Raw genomic sequence first — 25,252 nt, forward strand, 5'->3', positions numbered from 1 at the left:
GGGTTAGTGGACTCTGTTGGTCTTTTCTTTTCTCCCATTTTTAAAAAAAGATTTATTTATTTATTATATATAAGTACACTGTAGCTGTCTTCAGACACACCATAGAGGACATCAGATCTCATTACAGGTGATTATGAGCCACCATGTGGTTGCTGGGATTTGAACTCAGGACCTCTAGAAGAGTAGTCCGTGCTTTTAGACATTGAGCCATCTCTCCAGCCCTCCATTATTCTTCTTGTGGAGTCCCTGTCTCCTTTGGGGTCCTCAATCTCTCCCCTAACTCTTCCATAAGATTCTTTGAGCTCTGTTTCATGTTTGGCTCTGGGTCTCTGTTCTGGTTAACTGCTGAGTGGAAGCTCTCAGTTATGGTAGGCTCCTATCTACAATTGTAACAGAATATCATTAATAGTGTCAGGGACTGATTCTTGCCTATGGGATGGGTTTCAAGTTGGGTCAGTCATTGACTGGCCATTCCCTCAGTCTCCACTCTGTCTTTGTTCCTGTAATTCTCGTAGGCAGGACATTTTGGATACGACATTTGATCATCTTGGTCCGGAATGAGTTAAGTGTCTCCAGAGCTCAGTTAGGAGTTGTCTGTTGGTACCACCTTATCTAAAGAAGTGTTTCTAGATGCACTTGATGCTAGCTGGCATAAAGCTGAAGATCTGCTTTGCCTCTGGGAAGCTCCTCTTCTCGAGCTTTCAAACCTGAGCCTCCTTCCCCTTAATGCCTTCTCTCTTGTTATATTATCTGGTTCTAGGGATGGCTTGTTGGCCTTCCAAGGATCATTAGCTGCCTTCTAAAGACATGTTGCTGTTTTGTGCTGTATTTGAGGGTGGCTTTCTCTCTGGGTTCTTAGATAACCCTGAGCACCATGGAGGAGGCAGGAAGAAGAGTGATATGAGGAGGGAAGCCAAGTCAGAAAGTTCAGAGAGATGGCTTGGGTATCTGCTCCTGGGCTTTGACAAAGCCCTTTATCCTGTATCTCCAGCCCAGCCCTCAGATTTTGGCTTGTCTCATAGATTTTTGCTGGAAGGACAAGGGGATTCAAGTGGCTGCAGTAGAAATGCTCTTGCCTGTAACATATAGCACCTTTGTAATTGCTGTAAGACTATCCTTAGAATATTTATGGTAGCTCTTGCAAATTTATAGCTGTGCTAAAGTACTCAGTGGTATTTACAAGCCCCCCCAAAGCGGGATCATCTCAGTGGTTAAAAGCAAAAGCTTTTATTATTGGGAATTCTGCATATAATGCAGACTGTTGGCCTCCATTGTGTGTGTGTGGCCATCTACATGTGCAGTCACTTCAGGGTCGTCTCTCATTCGCTCGAGTTCGTAGTGACCTTCCGCAGTGCTGCTGTCAGGATAAACTGCCAGGAGTGTAACTCATCAGAAAGAAAGTACCAGTGGAGCTCAGCATACAACAAAAGCATCTACTGATGTATTCTACAGTGCGCTGTGTGGGGCAGCCCCAACACTGTGAGAACTAAGACGCTAAGTACGTGTGCACAGTATTTCACAAGATGTGATTGCACTCTTATTGTAAGCTGGAAGTTATGCAGAGAATGAACCTGGTAGGATCTGTTTTAAGCATTTTACCCAGACTAACTCATCAACCCTTCACTGTCACGTTTGAGTTAGATACAATTATGACTCCCATTTCATTTATGAAGAAGCTGAGGCACGGAGCCATTAAAGTGTCTGACTCAAGTAGAATGCGAGAAAGTTCTGATGACAGCCAAGGAAACCTGGTTCTGAAGATGATGTTTTAAACCGCTATAAATACAGATATACTTAAAACACAGATTCATGAGCTCCCGACATGGGCTTGTGCAGGGGTTGACCTTTTTCATTATTGATTAATATGGGTTATTTATCTAAGAGAATGAAAGTGTATTCCCACAAAAGTCTGGTATGAGACAGTGTATGGACACTTATTCATTTATAACAGTAAAATAATTCACATAGTCTAACTACTCATTAAAACGAAAACACTAATTGAACTATAATAATACTCAGAAAGCAGAGAACTACTTGATATAAAGAGGAATGGACGCAAATGCACACATATATGTGCACACTCAGCAGCTGGCTCACAAGCTGAAGCACTTGAGATGTAAGTACTGAGATCTGAGTTTGGATTCCTGGCATTCCCATAAACACTGGGTGGACATGGCACCCCACCTGTAATTCCAGCACTGGGAAGGCAGAAACAAGGGATTACTCCGAACATGATGCTATCTGTGTGAGCAAGCTTTGGGTTCAGTTGAAAGCAATTGGGGAAGAATCCTGAAATCAGTCTTGGGTCAGTACATGCATTTATAGTCCTGTGCATGTGCATGTGCGTGCACATGCACACACACACACACACACACACACACACACACACACACACACACCTGGGCAAACACTCACACATGCAGGTTCACCACATGTACTCAGCCATATGCAAAATGGTATGGGTGACTGATAGTTCTATACTCAGAATGAAAATGTCAGACACAAAAGATTGCACCCAGTGTGGTGACTGTGAAGTTCAAGAAGGGGTGAAATGATTCCACACATGTATGTAGAAGTTAGAATAGTGACTACTTCCCAGCTCGGGATGGCAGTACCTTGTGTTTTGATTGGTCAGAAGTCACTAGTTTGTGCCTTTAATGTCTATTGTCTGTCAGTGCATTTCTTGTATGTATTTACACACACACACACACACACACACACACACACACACACACACACACACACACAGAGCAAATTAAAGTTTCCTTTTCCCCAGTTCCATTCCAAAGTCGTGTTTTGAGTTTTCTCCCCCAATAGCCTGGTGTGAGATTTCCAGAAGTTCCCATTTATGTTTGTGTGTACCCAATGGCTTTATATGTTCACATAATCAGGACCGTGCATACCGTCCTGCTCTCTGCTTTGCTTACTTATGACGTCTTGGAGTTTTCCATCCGGCCTTACTCATTTAACTTGCTAGGTCACAGCCGACTAATGGGTTCAATTCTTCAGTCAGTTTCCCTCTAATGGACAAGTGAAAGTTTCTGAATTTCCATTTTATATGGCTTGGTGGAAATGGTTTTGTGACTGTACTGTGCTTGCATGCAATGGCTTTTGTGAGCTTCTCTCCCAGAAGAAGGGTTGGCTTGGGCAATGGTTATGTGCACCTCGGATACTGCCAGATTAATTCTGAAGTGCTTTTGTAAATTGAGCCTCCCCCAAGCACACAGCAGAGAGCTAGGTTCTGCACCCTCCCCCAGAATGAACAGTGTCCGTTTTTAAAGATGTTTTAAGGAGTAGGTAGGTAAACAAGTATCATCTTGGTGCTTCTGCTGAGATTTCAACGGAAGCTTCGGTTTTCTCCTCTGTATACAAGTGCACAGATCTCTTCCTTTGTAGGAACATGTATCCTTCCCGCCCAGTATTCTCAGTGTAATTCTGGAAGTGTCAGTCTCTCATGATCTTACGAGGATTTAAAGAACTCTTTCCGGTTCTACTTTTACTGACTGTTCCGATAGAAAGAGCAGGGTTCCATGTTCTCCGACATGCTTTCAAATGTCACAGCTATTGGTGACCTCTATAGCTGTTGGGAATGTTTAATCCAAACTCCTTAATACTTGTAACCCTTTATGAAATCAATCAGTTTAACTTCAATATTGAAGACCGACCGTACCCCTATTTATTCGTGTATGTGTATTGGGGAGTCCAGAGGCCAGGAGCGAACTTAAGTGTCCTCCTGTATTAGTTTCTGGTTTTTTCCTTTTCTGAGCCTGTCTGCAATTTCCTGACTAGGCTGGAAGCTAGTGAGCCCCAGCAAACCCTCCTGTCTTTGCTGCCCCTTTGGAGTTGGAGTTAGAGGTGTGCACGATATGCTTAGCTGATCATGAGAACACTGGGATCCCAACCCCAGACTTCGTAAGTGCGCAACAAGAGCTCCTAAGGGCTGAGCTGTCTCTCCACCTCCTTACTATTTCATTTGTACCTTAGATATATTTTGAATGGCAGTTCCTTGGAGAACAGAACTCCTTTAGTGAGCCCCACAGAACCGCAGAGCTGCCCAAGGGGTGGGAGTTAGAGAAGAGACAAGTGTCGTGTTCCTTGGAAAGCTTAGCAAGGGAGTGTTGCGGTTTACATGACCACATAACCTTCCTTCCAAGCACTAGATCTGGTGGAGGCTGTATTGAGCTGAGCCCTTTGACTTCTTTAGTGCGGGTTTCCTTCTGCAGGTGGGGAAGATGAGGGGCCTGGCAGGCTTCTTACAGATATTGATAGTGGAAGCTGCAAGTGTCCCCAAAAAACTCACAGTGCTCACACCACTGAGCAAATGTAATCATTTGTTTATTAAACAACCATTGTATCCACAGAAATGAGTTCTTTGTGTTTGGATAGCCCATGTCACTCCCTGCTTCCTTCCTACCTCCGAAGGGAAACCTTTCCATCCTTGTTAGTTTTCATGGATACTCAGAAGAAAGTTCAGCCTCTAGAACTGTATTTGAAAGTCATCGTACTTCTGCAGGGAAGGCACAGGCTGGGTTTGTCACCAGTGACCGTCACGTGGACATAAGATGGACACCTGACATCCATTTTTATCACCCGGCTCTGGCCTATCTGACTGACCCGTATCCTAGGCAGCACCACTTGGAATCCAGCTCTTCCTTTGTCAGCTTCCGAGTTTTTCAGTCAAGCAGTATCTGAGGAAATGGCTGAACAGGAAGAAGACGCTTTCTTACCACAGCCACACAACTTCAGATCTTCATTTTTCTTAGCCATTCATTCTGAGTTCAGCATAGCTTTCAATGACGCGTGGACTTGGTATCTGGCATTTAATTTTTTACTTACTAAACAACCATTGTTGTGTCCACAGAAAAGAGATCTTTGTGTTTGGACAGCCCAAAGCATGCTGTCTGCAAACCCTTCCAGCAGCTCTCTGTTTTATGTGGATGTATTTGGGCAGGAGGTATTTAGCAGTTAGTTCTGTTCAATGGTGTGCATTAGTACAAAATGTATTTTTCTTTGAGCGTGTCCTCTAGTTAAGCAATCACAGGCTTTGAAGGTGGCTCTGTCGGCAGAGCGCTTGCTGTACAAGCACATGGACCTGAGTTCAGATCCCCGGCATCTGTGTTTTTTTTTTAAAGCAGTTGTAGTGACCTATACCTACATTGCACAAGGTGTAGATATAGAGTTAGTCAGGTCCTTGGGGCTTGCTGGTCAGCTAGTCTGGTCAAATCGGTGAGCTACAGGTCCATTGCTCTTGTATGTCCCTCTCCTGGAGTGGAAGGCGGAGGGGAGTACCCCACTCTGTGAGGGCTATAGGAAGAGTGACTTGTGGAGAGCAGTCTTCACCAGCTTTTGTAACGTTTCAGTCTGATGTTATTTATTGTTTTTCAACCAGTTCTCTTCATGATTATTTTCTTCAGTCTGCTGGTCCTGGGAGCCAGGGCTCAGTTGTAGTAGTTGCTGAGGACAGGGATGAAGGGATTAGGAAGGATGCTAAGGATTCACTTCCTGGCCTTCTCTTTGTGTCCTTGATACCTAGACATTGATGCTGTTCCTGCCTCCTTAGGTGATGTATAACGGCTGCCATGGAGATGACTGCCGAAATCTATGGAATGCTTTTCTAAATGTTTCTGCTGAAATGATCTACATTAAGCTTGTAATTTCTATTTTTAATTTAACCCACCCTTTTTCCTTTGTCTTTTACCATCTTGACCCTTTATGCTAATAGAATTTGGCAGCCTATGAACTTTTACTCTAAGTACCTGGACCTTGTGCAACATTGTATTTAACCAAACTATTACCTTGAGCTATGTGTTAACAATGTGTTTGATTAGAGACTTCCGGTTCTTATTTTAAAAGTCAAGGTAATGGATTATGATCTCGGGGAAAGTACATGATCCAGAAGAGCAATAGGAATAAGAAGGGCAGCCACTTAGAAGAAACGAAACACTGTGTCGTAGACCACAGGGCAGGGTGTCATGTGCCCTAACCACTAGCCTTTGGAGTCTGATCTCTTTCTCAAGCCCCTTCCGCTCCAGAGGGTATTATTATAGCCTTTCAAGTTTCTTCTGTCTTATATTGCAGCCATTTTTCTACCTGGGGAGTTCCTCTGTCGGGGAGCCTCTTCCTGGGGTACTCTTCCTAGTTAACTCCTTTGATCTGCGTTGGAAACATTTCTCTGGTCACAGCGTCTAATTCATCTCCTTCCATCCACAATCTGTCCATATATTCATGCCATCATCTCTCCTGGTATGCTGTTGAGTACCTTCAACTCTAGGGAACTCAAATTGTATCTCTTTAGCATGTTTGTCTTGCCACAGAGCGACTGCTGTATAAGAATGAAAACCACACCTGTCTCAATCATCATGGACAAATGAGTGCTGTCCTGACACCTGCCATTTGTAGGATTCTCAGAACCCCTTTGTTTTTCTGAGTCTGCGTCAGGCTATTCTGGCTTTAGTACATCTTGAGTTTATTGTACATGCCTTCACTGTGGTTTAATGTAACCATACTGCACTGTCTTTTCTCAGGCATATGAAAGATCAGAATAAGAAGGTGGCCAACCTCAAGCACAACCAACAGCTGGAGAAGAAGAAGAACGCCCAGTTATTAGAAGAAGTGCGCCGGCGAGAAGATAGCATGGTTGACAACTCACAGCATTTGCAGGTGAGCCCTGGTTTAGCTTCTCAACCCTTATATGTTTAGAGATGGACCATCTGCTGTATCCAGCTCTGCAGGAATTTATGCCCAGGAGTGGTGGGCTTGACTTTGCCCTGAGTCTGGCACTTACAAGATATTCTCAGGAAATTCAATACGTCTTTCTCAGTAGAAAGCATCATTTCTGAAATGATGAGTTGACTGTGGAGGATCCTGGACATGCTCCACAGAGGTTCTTCCTTCCTGCACCTCCCCTCAGAAGGTAAGGTAGTGCAACCCTGCAGTGACAGGGTTGGCAAATAGCATCTGTTTGGAATTGTGTTTAAGTTGGGTGGGTTTGGTGGAAGGGACGCATGTCACTATCATGAAAGGCATTCAGATGCATTCCTCTAGTCTCAGTTTATAAAAACCAAGACTCCAAGATAGATCATCGTTTTGTCTCCTCAGTGAATATAGTGGATATAGTTATCTCTTAGTGATATTCTTACTCTAGAAAACAACCGACGGACCAAAACACCAATTTCTCCTCATTAACCAGCCCTGCTTTGGAACAGAGCTCTCCCTGTGCGCCCAATAAAACATTCAAGCTGAAACAGGACGTTGGCTTTGAAGTGCTCTTATTTACTCCACTCCTGTCTTTAAACAGAGCAATTTGAGTTCAACTTGGCCGGAGTTCATGTTAAATTCTGCTTATTAGTTAGTGTCTCTCTGCAGTTATATATTAGTTTCCTCCTTGGAGATAGAAGTAGATAATTCCAGTGTGTACTCATAGTTCATCCTTTTAATTGACCAAAAGAGAAATGAGTGATTATTCCAAAGAAGGAATATAAAAGAAAGCTGTACCACATCACAGATGGAGGGTTCTTCGTCTGTGTCCCATGCAGGCTCTGGTGGTTCTACATTAACTGTCTTTGCCCGGACGCTTGACCTAGACTCCACAGCACAACCAGGAGTGTGGGTCTTCTTTCCAATCCTGGGCCCACTTTAGTACAGATGCTAGTTGAGTTATGCCCATGGCTTCTTCAATACTCTTGACAGGTCATGCCAAAGATTTGGGATTCTAATTCTTTTGTCTAACACAGATGTTAGATTAAAGTGTAAAGAATGAGATAGTTAACTAAAGCCAAGATAAAACCAGGGTGAAGACCACCTTGATTTTTTTCTCTTTTCTTTTTTAATGTCATATTTTTTTCCTTCACATTTATTTCTTACAAAAGTGTTGGTGATTTTACATGTGGTATAACTGGAAGTCACAGAAAGATTCTGAAGTACTCCAGGTCCTCCTGTCTACCACAAATGTAGAGGAACTGGCAGTGGTGGGCACCTTTCACTAAGTGCTTCAGTATTCCATGGTATGCTGCCCCCTGTGTGTTAGCTGTTATCCCATTCACATTGTGTGCTCCATGACCTGCAGGGCTCTTAGGTGTGAATCAAGAGAGCACTGCTCTATTTGAAGTAAGAAAAGCAGAAGTCTTTTGGTTAAATTAACTGCAAAGGCTCCGTGCAACTTCAGCCTGATTGGATTCAGACATCCCAACAGCAGTGCTAGCCCAAAGGCTCCCATTTCTATCCCTCTGCGAGGATGCTCTGCTCTATAGTCACATCCCCGACAGGGGTACTTTGATTCCCCTTCTGCCCCTCACCCCACACAGGGAAGCTCTTCTGTCTGCTTCCATTTTCCATCTGGGGTATTGTGCACTCTATCATCCTACAGGGGCATTTCCCCTCTGCCTACTTTCTCCTGCAAGAATGCTTTGCCTCTACTTTTGTTCTCTTTGCTCCCTTCTTCCATCCACCTGAATCCTTGGGCTTAACGTGTTTAGGAAGTCCCTGTACAGGTAATGGCCAGAAAGCAGTGTGCTGTCATGGAACACAGTCCCTCAGAAGGAGGAGAATGTCTGTCTAGTAGGTAATGGCAACCATTCAAATGATAGGATGTGCATGTTGGCAGGCCATGATCAGGTTGTTGGTTGACCTGGAGCCGAGGAGAAATGCAGAGTCTCACGTAGATCCCTCAACTGAAAGGGGAGAGGTGACAACATACAAGATAGAGATGAATCCTGCCGACTGAAGGGGTTCAGGTAAAATGAAGAGAGTGTTTTGTTTTCCTGTGTGATCGATGAATGAGTATGCGTCCCATTTTGTGTATGCAAAGGAGGCTGGGAGAAGGAAAACCACATGCTTCCCAGTTAGCAGGAGGCAGAGTCAGGACTTACATTAAATCTAACTCTCCCTAGATGAGAATTCTGGAGAATGGAGATGGCAGGGCACAATGGCATAGTAGAATCTTCATGGGTTACGTGGACTTTGGCCTCAGTGCACCTGAGGTGGGAGAAGTGAATAACAGTGACAGCCCTTCCCCCTGCCCCAGGCGTAAGAACCATCAGAGAAGCTGACAGGTTGATACAACAAGTTACAGTCTGAGCATAAACTATGAATCATCGTGTGCTTGGAGTGAAAGTTCCCATTGAGGGAATTATTGTTATTCCTCAATTGGATTTCATTCCAAGCTTCAAAATATATGAACCAAGAATTCCTGAAAGGATTGCTTAGCTTCCCCCAACCTCAGTCTCCTCATCCAAAAAGCAGGAACTGATTATTTCTACTTTAGAGTTCTGTTAGGGTCGAGTTGGTGCCTACAAAGAGCTTTGGGTCACTCTATTTGGGCACAGGCTGTGCTCGTAATCAATGGTGATAATTGACTGTTGTTGAAATAACTAAAAGAGATGAAAAACTGTTTGCCTGGGGTCAAGGAGATGGCTCAGGGCACCAGCTGAGCCTGGCAACCAGAGGTTGGTGCCTGAGACCTACATGGGGGAAGGAAATGACCAACTCCTGAAGGTTGATGTACGTATGTGTACCATATATGCAGGTACATGCACACACAAACACAATCAAGAGTTGTGTAGTCTATGCAGAGTACTCTCAGACTATGCTCTGATATGCATTGAACATCAACATTTTTGTCTTCTCTGTGCAGCAATTTCTTCTTTTTTCCAGAACACATCTAGTTATGGAAATTAATGTCTTATTTTGGCCCATGAACTTTTGTACAGCAGTATTTTCTTAAGGGGCTTTGATAACTACCTCGTAGACCAGTTCATAAAAGATAACATGATCTGGAATTGCTCAGTTGCATTCCTGACCACCCCAAATAAAGGATAACATTTGAAATGCAATAAAAAGTAGTCACAATTAATTTAGATGGAAATGTCTCTGGTTAAGGTTAATAGGGAGTGAATCTCCCACTTGCCTGAATTTTCACCAGATGTGCTAAGATCCAGTAATTGCTGCTTTCTGAGAACAAAATTTTCTAGATGCTCTTCATTTTTAATATTAGCACTCCTCTGAGTACCTTCTGTTATATTTTAGTCTGTTAGACCCTTTACATTTCAGCTAGGATTTGGTTTGGTTGGTTGGATGGGGGGTAGTTGAAAGCATGGCACCCGTTAATCTGGCTAATCTGATTTTGTTTTGCACTGTGGTTTGTGACAATTTGTTCTTGCCTTGAGTTCTTGATTTTACACAACCAAATAGATGTGGCAGGAAGAAATATATTAGGAGTATGTTGTTCCGATAGTGATAGCTTCTTGGGGGGGGGGGTTTGGAGGGCTTATGACTGTAACCTTGGCACTAGAGCACTGAGACAGGAGGATAAGAAGTCCCCAGCCTGGCCTACTTAGTGACACTCTGTTAAAAGGAAGAAAGGAGGAAGTGGAAAGGAGGTAAAAACAACAACAACAAAAAAAAAAAAAACAAAAAAACAAAAACAAACCCAGTGGGGGGGTGTGTAGCAAGGAGAGAGATAGAGAAAGAATATGCCGAACTGAAGAAGATATATAAAAATTAATGACAAAGTTAAAGAGTTGACATTTTGTTTATTATTTAAACAAGGACACTGCTGTGTCCAGAATGACTCCAGGGATGGATCTGACCAGGGTGTACCAGGAATGAAGACAGACAGATGAACACATGGACAGACAGCTGGGATCGGGTGACCTGGGCTCTCGTCGGTGAAGCTGCAGCATCCTGGAAGCTCGGAGTGTTTCTTATATAGAGTTGCACAGGGTGGCAGGATTATTGCAGATAGCTGGACAAGAAGGCATGGTTATTAAACACAGATAAATGAAAAGGCGGGGCTTATGGTACACAGTTGAATGGAAGAGACAGGTTTAGTTAATTTTGGCAAGAGCAGTCTCTATAGGGGAGCAGTCTCCAGGCCATAAATATTCAGGAAGAGAAGACTATGGTTAACATTTTCTGTCAACACTCACATTCAGTCTCCAAGAGAAGGCTTTGCCATGCCTCTGAGCCTGAGGCCATGGGCTCTTGGACATGGCTGTGCCTATGTCAACAGCACAGGTTCACTCTGGCCCTCAGTCACTGAGGGCTTCCTCGGCTCCCTATAGAATACGATGGTAATAGACACAAACTGGAACCTGTAGGTCAAAGCTAGATGGGACACGTGACTTTCTGTGCTTCTTCTTATAATTTCATGGCAGGAATACCAACTGCCTTCAGGGTCTAGGTTAGTAACACAAGCAAGAAATGGCTTTGTATGGATGTTGGGGGGAAATGGTGATGCTTGGTACCTTCAGAATTTCTTGTATTTTTGGTAGAAAGAAGTTAGTAACTGCCTTATAACTATCATCTCCTAACTTGGGGCTTTAGAACAGTTGAAGTTTATTGTTCTATGCCTGCATGCTAACTAAGAGGCTTTGTGGCTCCAGGATGGCTTTGCTGGACCCCTGTCCCACTCAATGCATATTTGTAGGAGCAACTGTCCTAGTGTTCATTCTGAGACTCAGGCTAAGAGGCATTGGTGACCCAAAAAACTCTTCTCTGGCAGCAGCAGAGACAGAAGAGAGCAAGCAAATGCGCAGAGGTCATAGGCCTTGTCTTGACCTGGCGGTGTTTGCTCTATCACATTTCACTGATCAAAGCAAGGCAGGTGTCTGAATCATAAATGGGAGAACTCACTCTGCTTAGGGGCAGGTACCAGAAGAAATGAAAAACCGAGGCTACCTGTTTGGTACGTTAAGAAACAAGTTTTGATGAAGTATTTTTAAATTGTAAAGAAGACAACAGAGTCAACATGGTAAAAGATTTCAGCTGTGGTTGGTCTTCGTGTGTGTATATAATGGGTAAAGAGTATGACTGTAAGGCATTCAGGAACCCATGCTTCATCTAAGGAGTACAGGACACTGAACTCTGGTGAACATCACTCTCAACTGAGTCATGGGACATTCTGATTGTCCCAGGTAGGTCATCAGTGTGAATTTTTGTGTGAAACATGGGAGTTTTCATATCCGTATGTGAATTACTCATTACTTTATTATCTGCTTCCTAGACCACTAGAATCTCTTGGTATTAAGTAATAATTAGAATGGACCCTACCTACCTCATTGTGTCCATTGAGGAGTGGTGATAGTTTAGTTCTCATCTGGAGGTGTTCTTTTGGTCTAGACAATACTTTGTTTCTTAAAGGAGATCACTTATAATATATAGGAAGAGAGAGCTCTTGATTCGACTTACTTATGTGTGTGCATTCTCACGGACAAGAAGAGTGGGTACGGAGGGGTATGGAGCTAGGAAGAAGCTGTCAACATTCAAACCCTGGTCCTTTGTGGCCTGGAGCAAAACAGATAACCTCTCCAGTCCTTGTTCCTTCTATCTCCAAATGGAGATTGTGAGTGAGCCCCACCACCCCTGATGCATACCACAAGATTAGGCTTAGGAAAGAGTCCAATATGGTTTCCACTCTTGTGGCGTTCAGTAACTAGCACTTTTTCCCAGAGAGGCTGATAACGTATTTAACCAGGGGAGATGGTGGCCATGGGGAGTCACCAGCAGATACTTAGCAACTGTTTCACCTTGATGAGCCACACATATGTAGAGTGTGGCCTACACTCAATGGTCTACAGTCGATGAACATTTCCAATAAAGCACCTCTGGAACAACAAGGATGAAATATTCACACATTTTTCAAGTTAATGTTGAGTTGTGTGAAGGTAGATGTGACTTACTATGATTGTATAATTCTGTAGAATTTTCCCCAGGACACAGATTATGAAAGCATAGTATTTATGTTGGGCCTTGGGGCTTTAGGCTTCTGTGTGTCTTGTCAGAGTACGTATGGAGACTTTTCAACAAGGCATCTTTCTTGAGATTCACACTAAATTGTCCTTACCAGAATAGGATGCTTCCCCCATCCCCCCTCTCATTTCTTGCTGAACAAACATGCCAATTTGAAGTCCCAGTGGATGTCTTTGTAGGTTTTGGCTACGTTTTCCCCCCGTGCAGCATATTGAGTTAATGAACGAACATTCTAAGAAACACACACGCCAATATTTTATGCTTCTTTTCTGTTACATGTCTGCAGAGTTCTCTTCAATTTATTGCCTGAAAACTAAAGTCTGTTCTTGTGTGCTTCCGTTTCCAAATTATAGGTTCCCAGGGAACTGTAAAGTTTCTTCTCTACCAGTGATTAAACCCCACAGCGATTCACTTAAAAGGCAAGTGAATATTCCATTTACTCTTACTCTTCCAGACAATTCTAAAATCTGAAACCAACAAACAACACAAATAGGTTACGAAAGAGTTAGAAATATTTTTCAGTTTTCAACTTATGTAAACTTTTATATCCGTAATCCCCCTCCCCCAACACACAAGGGAGTTTACTTAACTTCCTTCTTCCAACGAGAGTTAGGATCTTCCAGCAGAGGAAACGTACCAAACACAAACCCCCAAATGCATAACTTTCCTTGAACATTCCGTTCATTATGGCATTCCCCAGGTTGCTCAGTTGTTTCTTCAGAGTGGTGTGTAGCTATTAATCGATGATTTTAAGCCCTACGTCCTTCTATTCATCTCTCCAAGTCACTGACTTAAATTAATTTCTCTTTCAGTTCTCCAAGCTTAAAATTGTTACTCTAACCATGTCCTGTGTTTCCTCATTAGGGCATACTTACCCAAGCACAGCCATTAGAAGAAACCTGACCAGCCCCTGTTCAGAGATTCATCATTGTCAAAATGCATTTATTGAGTTCCTAGGTTCTCATGGCTGTTTGGTAGGCACGGTGCGAGGTGATTTAGCGAGGTTTCATTTCAGCCACCTTTTTCAACACAAGGAAGGATGACAAAGGTCATCTCAACTCAGCCTGAAAAGAGAATCCACATCTGTTCCAATTTTCATCAGAATTTAATATCATCGTCTTTTAACCCGTTGGAGGGGTTCAGCCCGGTTTGCACTTTTCTGTCTCAGCGCATAGAGGTGCAGAGAACTCAGGGTGTCCCCTTGGTTTGTGGGTAAATCTCCTTGCATTGTTGCACTGTGACCTGGGCTGTTCATGATTTCAAATGATGGGAAGTGTTCAAGTACTTGTGTGTCTGCAGAAGACATGGGCAGCTAGCTTGGTGGGAGGACTGAGGGTTTCCACAGAAATCTCTCCCTCCACCCCATTTCTCTCTCTCTCTCTCTCTCTCTCTCTCTCTCTCTCTCTCTCTCTCTCTCTCTCTCAGATTTATTTTGACACTGTTTTCTTTCACATTATAATCTCCATGAGTTCCAAATGACTTTTGTTGTTAGCAGGTCTATATAAGCTCATTTGACAGTCACTTTCTGGCATCTTGAATGAAAACCATGACTCTTCCTAAACTATACTGTTGGATGTCAGATGCCTTGCTCAGGGTGTTTGGACTACCAGTTTTTGGCCAAGTGATCCCCACCACCACCACCACACACACACACAATGTGTGGACTTCTTTCCTCCCAATAAAGTATGACTGTTTTTCCAAACGTGGGGTAACTTGCGTATTTCTTCTGAGAAAAGTCCTCAGCTTTTTCCTGTGGATTTGTGACCTAATCCTCCACTTCATTCAGCCCTTCTGCACAAACACTGTATATATTCATAGAAAAGGGAGGTTTATTCTTAATCAAGTATCGCCTAATCTACCTACTAAATTACCCTCTGGAGACACAGGGACTCACTCCTTCCTACTGGATTTTTGGTTTTCATTCTGTGAGTGGCTCTTGGGCAGTTCTTGGTAAAGAGAGCATTTGTTTGCCAAAGGCTGAGGATCATGCAGAATGAAATCCAATGTATTTGTCAAATGAAATCATCATTATCACGAGGGTAGAGTCTGCTAGAATGGCGAGGCTTGGAATGATGTCCTTGCTCCAATGATGTAATAATCTCTCGTTAGTCCCAGAGGTAGCTACCAAGGAGGATGGGAGTCCCTTTTAGATGTTATTGCATTTGTGTAACTTTTGATTCCTGAAGTATAGTGTCTAAGAGAGGGGCAGCCACCCTCCTGAAGCTCCAGGAAATGCTGAAAAACAGACAGCAAGCCCTTCCAGCATTAGGCATTAGGAGGACACCCGGCTCTTAGAGACTGCCTTGCTTTTGACTACTTCAAACTTGGACCTGGCAGGTTTACTCTAAAACCTGACTCTTGGAGTTGGGGCTGTAATCGACAGGCATCTTTTAATTTATTTTTATTTTTCAGATATGTTAATGTCAATGCCGGTATTTCGTGTTACTAGTAACAGAGCAGCAACCTACTTTTTTTTCTAGTGTTTTGTGCATGTTTTCTACTCTGTGTCCTCCCATTGGTCTTGAGGTTCAGGGGCAAGTGTGACTGTCTTCACTTCATAAGTGAAGTGGCCCTGGCTTCTCTGACAATTGTAGATCCCATTGAAGACAAAGCTTTAGTGTTCTTCTTGTCATGGTCAGGTTTAGACTCTGAGAAGCTGCTGCAATGTCACCTTAGGTAAAACACCTGGACTAGAAATTGTACTTGAAAAGCCACTGAGCTATGGGGCAGTAATGACATATGCTTGCAAGCCAGAGAAGGTGGCACACACATCTCAGCACATAGGAGGCAGAGGCAGGTGGATCTCTGAGTTCAAGATCAGTCTGATCTATGTTGGAAATTTCAGGCCACCTGGGATTACATAGTGAGATCCTGTCTTAAAACAGATCAATTGACAACACACAAAGTGAAGGTGTGTTGAGATCATCTTTGTGGCTTTTTGGTTCTGCAGGGTCTCAAATGTTTCTGCAGTAGGATAAATGAAATGAAGGCATTGCTGAAGAGCTCACACTTCAAAGGCAAGGAATAATTGTATTGTCTCCTAGATAGGATTTCTGTAACTCACATGCATACTGTTCACGCCGCCTCTAGGGGGCAGTCGAATTCAGCATGCTTAAAAAACACCCATGTACTTAAACCTGCTCTCCTGGCCAGGGTGGTTGTGGCCGCTTTGTCCTAAGATGTTTCTTGCTACCAGAAGTTGGAGGCGGATGGGGTGGGGGTGGGGAGGGGCCTGCAAATCACAGTATGTGTCACCCAGATGCCACACCCACTTCCTAACAGATGCTGTTATGTCAGCATGTCATGACCCAAGGCAGAAACCTAGACATGGTTAATTTCTAAAAATGTTACCTTTGACTTATGGCTTGTCCAAGACACTGCTAAACTATGCATTCGAACACTCCAGGTTGAGGAAATGACAGTCAGTACCATAGGCAGTGATTTATCTGAAAACCTTGCAAAAGGAAAATAAAGCTATAAAATCTGTTCCCATTCATTTAATAGTCTCTCCTGTAATTCACGTTTGCGGATTGGGTAACTTGAATTTACGACACCTTTAACATTTTCTCTGCTGCTACACTTTACCTCCACATCTTTCTTATTTATGTTGCCTGGAGAAAAAACCTGCAAGGTTAAACAAGCATACGTTTTCCTTACTAGGAAAGGCCTTAGACTTCTTTCTTCTTTTTTAAATGTAAGCTTGTTTTTCTGGTGAGAGAAGTAGGGTCTAGCAAAATTCTGGAACCTGCCCAAGAGACTAGAGGGAGTTATTCAGAGAGAAGAGACCTTATCCTAGGTGCTTTGGTATCCTTAAGGGCTGTCTGTGGACCTCATTGGCTCTGCAGGTAAATCTATGCTAGGTAGACTATAAATGATCAAAGTCCTAGAACTCTCTGTCCCCCAGCATCGGCTTTTACAGTGGTGGCCTAGGATGACAAGAAATATTCCTTCTTATCCAAATTTTATCCTTTTTAAAAAATCTTTCTTTCTTTCTTTCTTTCTTTCTTTCTTCCTTCCTTCCTTCCTTCCTTCCTTCCTTCCTTCCTTTTCTTCCTTTCTTCCTTTCTTCCTTTCTTTTTCTTTTGGGACAAGATCTTACTATGTAGTCAAGATTAGCCCTGAGTTCCCAGTTCTCCTGCTTCAGCCTTCTCAGTGCTGGAATTACACACATGTGCCACCATGCTCAGAAACTTTTATCCGTACTTTAGAAACAGGATCTGCCATCGATCTGTATGTCTCTTGTTTGCTTTACAGACAGAGTAACTAAGAAGTGGTGAGTTGCTGCTGGAGACAACTGTTGTCAGGTTAGCCTACAACGTTTAGGACTCTCTGAATGACAATGAAAACTAATTTCGGTTCTTTCTATCTCTGCCATTTTCTTCATCCATAAAAAATGTTACCCGTAAGGAAACTCATGACTTTCATAGAAAATGAGTATGGGCGGTCAGGCCTATTCATCAAAACCATAGCAAATGCTACTGTTTGCTGAGCAGTGGGGAAGGCCAAGGGTGATAGCACTTGTGCAGTTCTCTGGGAAAGACTAACTCCTAGAGTAATGTGGGAACTTTGCTGGAGTGTGCTAGACAACTAGGGGCAGAATAGAGCACAGGGAGAATTCAGGCTGCAGTGTGGTCACAACAGAGACCTCTGTCACTGCCTGGAGCTGGAGTAGTTATTAGGAGTTTGGAGGCTGCCTACCCTTTGTATCTTATTGATAGGTCTTTGGGTCTTGGTGGCTGTGATCCTGGGCCAGACAGCTTTTGGGAAGGCACACTCAGGGCAGTTGGGGAGTGAATTCTGTAGCACTGGTGTGTATCTGTTCTGTTCTCCACCAGATACATAGTAACCAGCCAACACACGTGCTATACTCCTGTTTGACAAGTATGGATGACACCCAGGGCTGATCTCTAGACTTGCCAACCCAGCTTCGTTATTCTTACTACAAAGAGGCACTCAACAACCAGTCCAATTGATCAAAAACACACTGACTTGTTTGATATTTTCAACAGATTCTATGAGGTTTTTACTGTCTTTGAAACCATTTACAGATGAGCAAACTGAGTCTCGACAGCGGTAGTGAATGGAATCACTGTTGTTATGACTCCCTGAGACTTGGGCCATCCTAGAAGGAAGGAACGAGGACACAAGCAGGCAGTGGGGCTGGATTCTGGTGTTACCATCATGTCAAATGATCTTGGTGGGTTTGAAGAAATGAGTTTCATCATCTATAAAATTCTCATCTTTGAAATTCTCAGGTCTGAGCACTATTGAAGAATGACCATGTGTCATAACCAAATGATACTTTCTGTAAAAGTGGCTCTTAGGCCACCTGGAGGGATGTGACCAAATAGATTGGGGAAGCCATGAAGGGGGTGGGGTGGAGGGACTGGGAAGATCTTACCAGCTTGGCAATGCATGGCATGGGTATGAGCCCTCTGTCAGCTTCCCTTTTGGAAGGCAGGCTCGGCCACATTCAAGAGGCCTCTACAGCATCCATGGACACAGCATGTTTTCTTCCCTCGAGCAAGGGTTATAATAACACCTTAATTGTTACTTTTTGGCATAAGATAGATTAGAACCATGACAGTCTGGACATAAGATACACAATGGGGGAACGTCTCAGTACTGTGCTGCAAACGAGGGTTAGTGACTTATTTCTCAAGGGCAGGATCTATGTGGCTTTCAAATGTAATTGTTTGTGAAGTAGACTATTATTTTAATAAGCCATTATGTCAATAGGGACTAGTTCCCCCAACAGTGTAGGTCACAGTGAACTGTGGGAAAACAGAGAATGAACTAACAAGACAAATACCAGGTTGATATGATCTAGGTTTGCATTTCTTAAAACATGTTTATCGAAGGATAGTTGTATGAGATATAGTAATATCAGAATGGGTCCATTTGTCAAACAATTTGGAAAAAAATTCCTCTTCTATCCTATGTTAAAGGCTCTGAGAAATCCTGAAGACAAGAGAACCGTTTAGTGTTTTTTAATCCTACATTTTTCCAAATTGCTTGACAAAAAAGCCTTTGTTTTCTCCCATTAACATTGCACAAAATTAGATTTAAAAAAAAACATAGTCAGTGCTGATGTGGGCAATCACAATGCTGATAACAGACATTGAACAAGTTCTGGGAGGTTAATTTTAGATGGAGTGGACACTGCTTTGCCGGCATATAAAGTAGAGAATTGTCTTTGCTGACGGAGAATTTGCTCAGGTTCCTCCTTACTGACTAGAAACATTTTGTTAGAATGATTGACAGTTTTACATCTGACATACTCCTTAACATACTGAACCTCATGAATAAGGCTGATATGGAAGAAACGTGGAAAATGTTTGTGACGAGCAGGCCACATTCCTCCCTGTCACTTCTCACCTTTAAAGTCCACTTTGGCTCTTAGTTATGAGCTCCCATTAGGCAACACTGCAAATCCAGATCTGGTGAAGAATGCTGTAGCAGAATGTGCAAGTTATTTCAGCTTTAAAATATTCAGTTGTTTGTACAGTGGATGGTGGTTAGCGCAGGCTCTTACACCTGGTCAAACTGCAGAGAGGAAGTGACCGTCAAGTGTTCAGGCACAATGGAGCATTTGTGTCAAGCACCCTCTCCCCAAGACTTAAAGGGCCATTGTAGAAATGGCAGTGGAAAGATTCTAAGAGCCAGCAGTTGGGGGCAATGGGGACCAGAGTGAAGCAGTGTCTTCTGGACATGACAAAGTGGCCAGCCACTCTCATGATCTCACAACAGCTGTGATTTCCTGTACAAGAGCAATCCAGTCAGCATCCCAACATGAATGGTGAGCAGCTCATAAGCTACCCCCTAAATGTGGAGTTATTGACAGTTGGTGGCTTCTGAGGTGTGTGTGGGGGTCAGCTTTTGTTAAGGGTATGGCCCCTAGTATATAGAGTCATTCACTGGAGCATAGTAGATGACCTCACACTCATAAGTATATGGGAGGCATAACTGGATTCTGAGGGTTATGAAACCTAAAAGACAAATAAGTGGACATGAAGTTGGGAGGAGGACTAGGGAGTTGGGTGATAGATTCAAGAGGACTCTAAAGGAGTGGGGGATGAACATGATCAAATACCCTGTAAGCAAATGTGAAATTTCTAAAGAGTTGATTAGAACTATTTTTAAAAATTCCAATGACTTTTCCGTGCCCAGTGTTAGCTCTCAGTTGGTCAGAATCATTCTCTGACCCTATATAGTACCATGCTGGGCTCACATTAGGCTGTCAGTCTTACAGGATAGAAATAAAGCCTGGAGAGACTCCAGCATTACCAACACACTTGTTTTAAGTTTGCTTGTACTCTGTTGACCATGAAGGATCCTTATGCAAATTAGAAAATGGTAAACCTTAATGTGTGAACTGCTGAACAGTGTAAGTGTGGAGGGCTGTACCTGTTGGCTCATCTCGTAAATGAGCTATAATTTGTGAATGAGCGGCACCTCCTTTAACCTGGCTTGATGACAGCTGTGTTCTTTCCTCATCTTAAGAGCCCATTTACCTCCCCCCTTTAAGCGGGAATTAAAGCTATACTTGACTGTAGGTCTGACTTGCCTGAATCAAGTCCCTCCCCTGTCCCCAGAATTATTATGCATATATTAGAATCTAAGATTGGAGCCCAGAGATTCAGTAACTCTGGAATCTGGAGAATACCTAACACGTATTACAGATTCTATGAATGTTTTCTTTCTCAAATCTCATTTTCCACAAAGCAAAATAAGTCTGTCTGTGCAAGTTCTAATTACATGGGAAGTAGAAGTCCCCTTCATGACTTTTTGTGTTCTTATTTCTCTCTCATGCTCAGTAGTAGACAGACAGACAGACAGACAGACAGACAGACATTGTCTTAGGGGTTTATTGCTGTGAAGAGACACCATGACCAAGGCAACTTTTATAAAGGATAACATTAATTGCGGCTGGCTTACAGTTTGAAAGGTTCAGTCCATTATCGCCATGGCAGGAGGCATGGAGTGTTCAGGAAGGAAGTGAGAGTTCTATATCTTGATCCCAAGGCAGGCAGAAGAAGACTCTCCTCCACATTGGGTAGAGCCTGAGCATCAGACCTCAAAGCCCACCTCTGTAGTGACTGACGCAGTTCTTCCAACAAGGCCACACCTACTCCAACAAGGATGCACCGTCTACTAGTGTCACCTCCAGTGGGCCAAGCATTCCCACACAAGTCTGTGGGTGCTAAACCTAGTCAAACCACCACAATCGCCATTAAGCAACATAACAGAAGACAGAAAAGAGGATCCAGAGGGGCAGGGCAGCTGAATGAACTCCACAGGGAACATTCTAAGGGAGGCTGGCTTGTTGTCCTCCACCTACAGCAGCTTCTACATCTTTTAGGGAAGGGTCCCGGAGAATGTTTCTTCCTGGTGGCCCTTCTCTTCTGATGGCCACCTTCTTCCATTATGTATGGGTCAGTAAATATCATTTGTACCTAGACACCCGGCACCTGACCATAGAGTTATTTGCCACTTCCTAATGAGAACCTTCATTTTCTTAAGTTTAAATATATAAAAATTTAAATAAAATAGGTTTCTACTTATGATACTGGTGTAGGTAATGTAATAATTGCATTTAAAAATCGCCTATGACATAATATATACCTTTGCCATGCTGTGATAGCATGAAACAGAATGGCCTGAACTTCATACCTATTTTCTATCCCTTAAGTTACTTGCTTATCAGCTGGTCTGACTAGTCTTCTGTGTATGGGAACTTCCCTACTAAAAACTTGACTTCAGTAATTGGGGGACTCACGTGTGACCCAATTTGTGTCTTCCCCAAAGATGTAGGTAACCACTGTCAACATCTCTAGGACTCACTTTACTGTTTCTGCACAGATTGTTGTATCATCCCTACCATGCAGGGTTGTAATTGCAGTCATTCCCACACTTATAGTGTGCAGGCATTTGCACATTTAGCCTCCCCTCCCATGAGAAGATACCTGCGGACACTCGATCATCTGTCCTCTAGAAGGCAGGGTTCTGTTACCTGCCTCTAGAATAGCTTTAGTCTATGGTAGACTTGCAAGCTTGTCAGAGTAGACACACTTGGGAGTGAGCTACCCTAACAGTTCCAAGCATTGCCTGTGCTGCCTGCCACGAGAGAAAGAACTAAGAGGCTGTGTGGTCCCAAGAAATAGAAGGAAAGGGCAGAGCATGGGTTCTGACAGAGACCCCCATTGCTGATCTCTCTGTGAGAAGGTGGTTTATTTTAATTGATGTCTTTTTCAATACCCTGTATGTAACAAAAAATACATTACTAGTTGTTTTAACTGCAGAATATATGGATAGTTGAGTGTCAGACATGCACCATCTAGATTTTGTCCCAAGTATGGTTTGAACAGATTTGCTGCCAGAGGTGAGCTTGCCAATGCTTGAGCATGCTTCTGAAGATCTGCCTCTCCCTCAGCAGTGCCAGCTGCTGAGGGCACCCTGTCCATGTTTAGGCCTTGGACCAATAACTATTACATGGGCATCAGTGTTTGCACTACTTCAGTAGAGATCAGTGGATACAAAGGTCATGGGCATTGGGTAAGTTTGTGGTGGGCACCAGTCATGTGCTGGTAAGTTCAGGTAATTGCTGAGCCTGTGTAAGTACCACTGTCACACCTCAGCCTTATCCTCAGGAGACTAGTACTGATCTCTCAGCTCCCTGAATATGAACACTCTCCCTGCCACCTGTCACCTCTGTAATCTGTATCCATTTCCCAGCATGACTGTTGTTACTCAAAAGCTTTCTGGAACCCCTCTAGCCACCTTCAAACCCACAAAAAGATCTCCCTCGTCAATGCAATTTGTATTTTCCAAAACTCAGCATCTCCAAATTTGGACCACAGATTGGCTCTGAAAATCTTGTCTGTAAGGTTATGTGGCTGGTTTTATACATTATCGGGGCATCGAGCCAGATTCTGGAGGAGGTTCCAAAGGCATTTCTCAAAAGGCCAGGAGGAGAAAGGCTGTGTGTGTGTGTGTGTGTTGTAAAGTAACAGCATCTATCTCAACCATGGCTCCTTAGAATGGAGGTGAAGTGTGCAGAGATAAGAATGTTCTGGCAATATTTTGTAAACTTATCTCTCTTTCCCCCTCAGACCACATGATTTTATTTGGAAATGAAGTACATCTAGTTTCTAAGCATCATATAAATAATACAATGATTGGATTTCCAAGTCTTCAAATTCCTGCTTCTATACTGTGAAAAATTCAAAGTCATTTATAACCACATGAAAACCGTACATTGCCAAATTTATGTCAACATCACAGGCAATGCTAACTCCATGGAGGCCGGAATTTTCCAGATACTCCCTGAGTTTGTGCTGGTCCCCTTCCTTTGTCTGGATCTGGTCTTTGTTCTCCTCTCTCTCTTCCCACTGTAGAAGGGTAGCCTCACTTTTCATTTTTTAATCTAGGGTCAGACAGGCCTGGAACCTATTCTTCTTTCTATCGCTCTGCACTGGATCCTGTTGAAGGTTCTTAAACTCCATTTTCCCCAGGTGACTCCTCTTTAAGATGGGGAGAAAATGATCTCAGTGGTCGCTCCTCAGTGTCCTCAGTGATTCATCACTGGCATCTCAATGGCATGGTTTATACCTGGGACACACTCAGAGAAGGATGACTATGGCCGCTGTTGTCGTCACCCTCATTGCTAGAGCTAGTGTCGATCAGATGTTCAGTCCTTTTCTGACAAGTCTTCCTAGAGTCATTGCTAATTTTATGTCTTTAGTTAAGCCTCCCGTTTCTCTGGTTACATTGTATTAAAGATTTGCATGCCTGTTCTGGTAGTTCAGCATTGATTGTGAGGCAAGTCTAAGATTTATGGCTCTGTCTACTTTTTCCCAGCATCATAAATTTTTAAAACTTTTCTTAATGCTTGGCAGCAAGCCTACCCTCATTGTTTGAGCACACATGCACATATGGCATATATGTATGCATAGGGATATATGTGCATCCTTGGATATCTGCTCTCTGTTGTTTTATTCTGTTGCCTTGAAACATCATAGCTTTCTTAATTCACTGGCTGGCATTAGTTGGCTATGTTTTCTACTTCTAAATTATACACGAGAATAATTTGACACTTAGGTACCAAAGTGGTAGCCTTTAAAAAGCCACTGACTTTATGTAGACAGATACTTGGGACAGAAAGTCCTTTCTTCTTTGTGCTTATTTGATGTCTGGCCTCACCTGGTTTGGTGAAGTAAACTATGGGTGGGTTGAACTAAATATGGTCTTGTATGACCATGCACTGGAGGTGGGTAAGCAGTTCCCGTAAGTTAAGGGGCTCGATGTAGTCTCCAGGCCAGAGGCCACAGGAAAGAGGAGGCTGTGAAGCAAACAGCGTAGCTCCTGTGGCCATGTGGTTTGCACAGTTGGTCTGGGCCACAGAGGGCCCTCGGAACAGACTTTGACAGCTATTTGGTCAATTTGATTGATAGTTTGGGGTACATGGGTGGGAGGAAGGACCCCCTGAAAAGTATTTATAACACCCTGTACACATAGCCTGCAGACCTGCAGAGGCGGCCACAAAATGAAGCTAAACACACATTTCGACTGTGAAATAAATTTTAGAAGTGCTTTGAGAACTTGCTGGTTGGAGTGAAAGCACACAACTGTTTACTGTCCTTGCTTCCCATGGTGGCATGGTTTTTGTTCTCCATTGTCGATCTCCATTGTTGCTTAGGGTTCCCAATTCAGGCTGGATCAAACCCAAACCTACACAGAGCTATTTTGCTAAGAAATTAAGATATTTTACCCAGGCTTCGTCCCTGTATGGAGATGAAAGCTTTCCTCTTTCCCAATCCATTTCTTTTTGATTTCTCATAAGAAGAACAGCTTTGCTAGCCTCAGTAATGTATTGATTGCTTTTGTTTTCCGTGGTTTCTTGTCAAAAGACACCTCATGATAAAGCTGAGGCTGTAGCTCTCTGCTTGTAGAATGCTTGTCTAGCGGGCATAAGACCCTGGGTTGGATTAACTGCTCTACAAGAATAGTTTACAAATATACAGAGGTTTAAATGTTTCCAATAGGCTTGGGCATTTGAGCAATTAGTCCCAAGATGTTGGTGGTATTTGGGGAGGTTTATAAAGTGTGGCCTTGCTGGGGGGAGTGTGTCACTGGAGGCAGGCTTTGAGAATTCATAGCTCCTTTCTAATTCTGCTATATGCTCTTTACTTCCTGTATGCCACTGAAGACTTGGTCTCTCAGCCTGTTGCTCCAACTGCCCTGCGTCTCCACCATGATGGGCTTCCATTCTTCTGGAACATGAGTCAAAACCAACTCTTTCTTCTATAAGTTGCTCTAGTCATATTTTATCACATCACTAAAAATTTTACCAGCGTAAATACAAATAAGAAACAACCCCCTCAGCTATGTAAAGTAGGTTACCCCACTTCTAGCAAAAAAGAATTCCAATATGGGGGACAGAAAATGTAGCTCAGATGTTGAATGCTTGCTTAGTGTACACAAGGCTCTGGACTTAAATCTCCAG

At 43.2% G+C, this 25,252-nt stretch overlaps 1 protein-coding gene across 29 annotated transcripts in view; it reads left to right on the forward strand.

The window, feature by feature from the left end:
* Nucleotides 1-25,252, forward strand: part of Erc2 (ELKS/RAB6-interacting/CAST family member 2) — an 860,860-nt gene that overhangs the window by 465,602 nt on the left and 370,006 nt on the right. For all 29 annotated transcript variants that reach the window (XR_010058279.1, XR_010058280.1, XR_010058281.1 and 26 more), the window contains one exon: nucleotides 6,525-6,660. Coding sequence is in view for 25 of the 29 variants with exons in the window: in XM_063275106.1 (XP_063131176.1) it covers nucleotides 6,525-6,660 (136 nt within the window). In the remaining 4 variants the exon portion in view is untranslated. The remainder of the gene's footprint in view (nucleotides 1-6,524; nucleotides 6,661-25,252) is intronic.

Source organism: Rattus norvegicus, chromosome 16 (genome assembly GCF_036323735.1).
Source record: "Rattus norvegicus strain BN/NHsdMcwi chromosome 16, GRCr8, whole genome shotgun sequence".
In the NCBI taxonomy this organism is placed as follows: domain Eukaryota; kingdom Metazoa; phylum Chordata; class Mammalia; order Rodentia; family Muridae; genus Rattus; species Rattus norvegicus.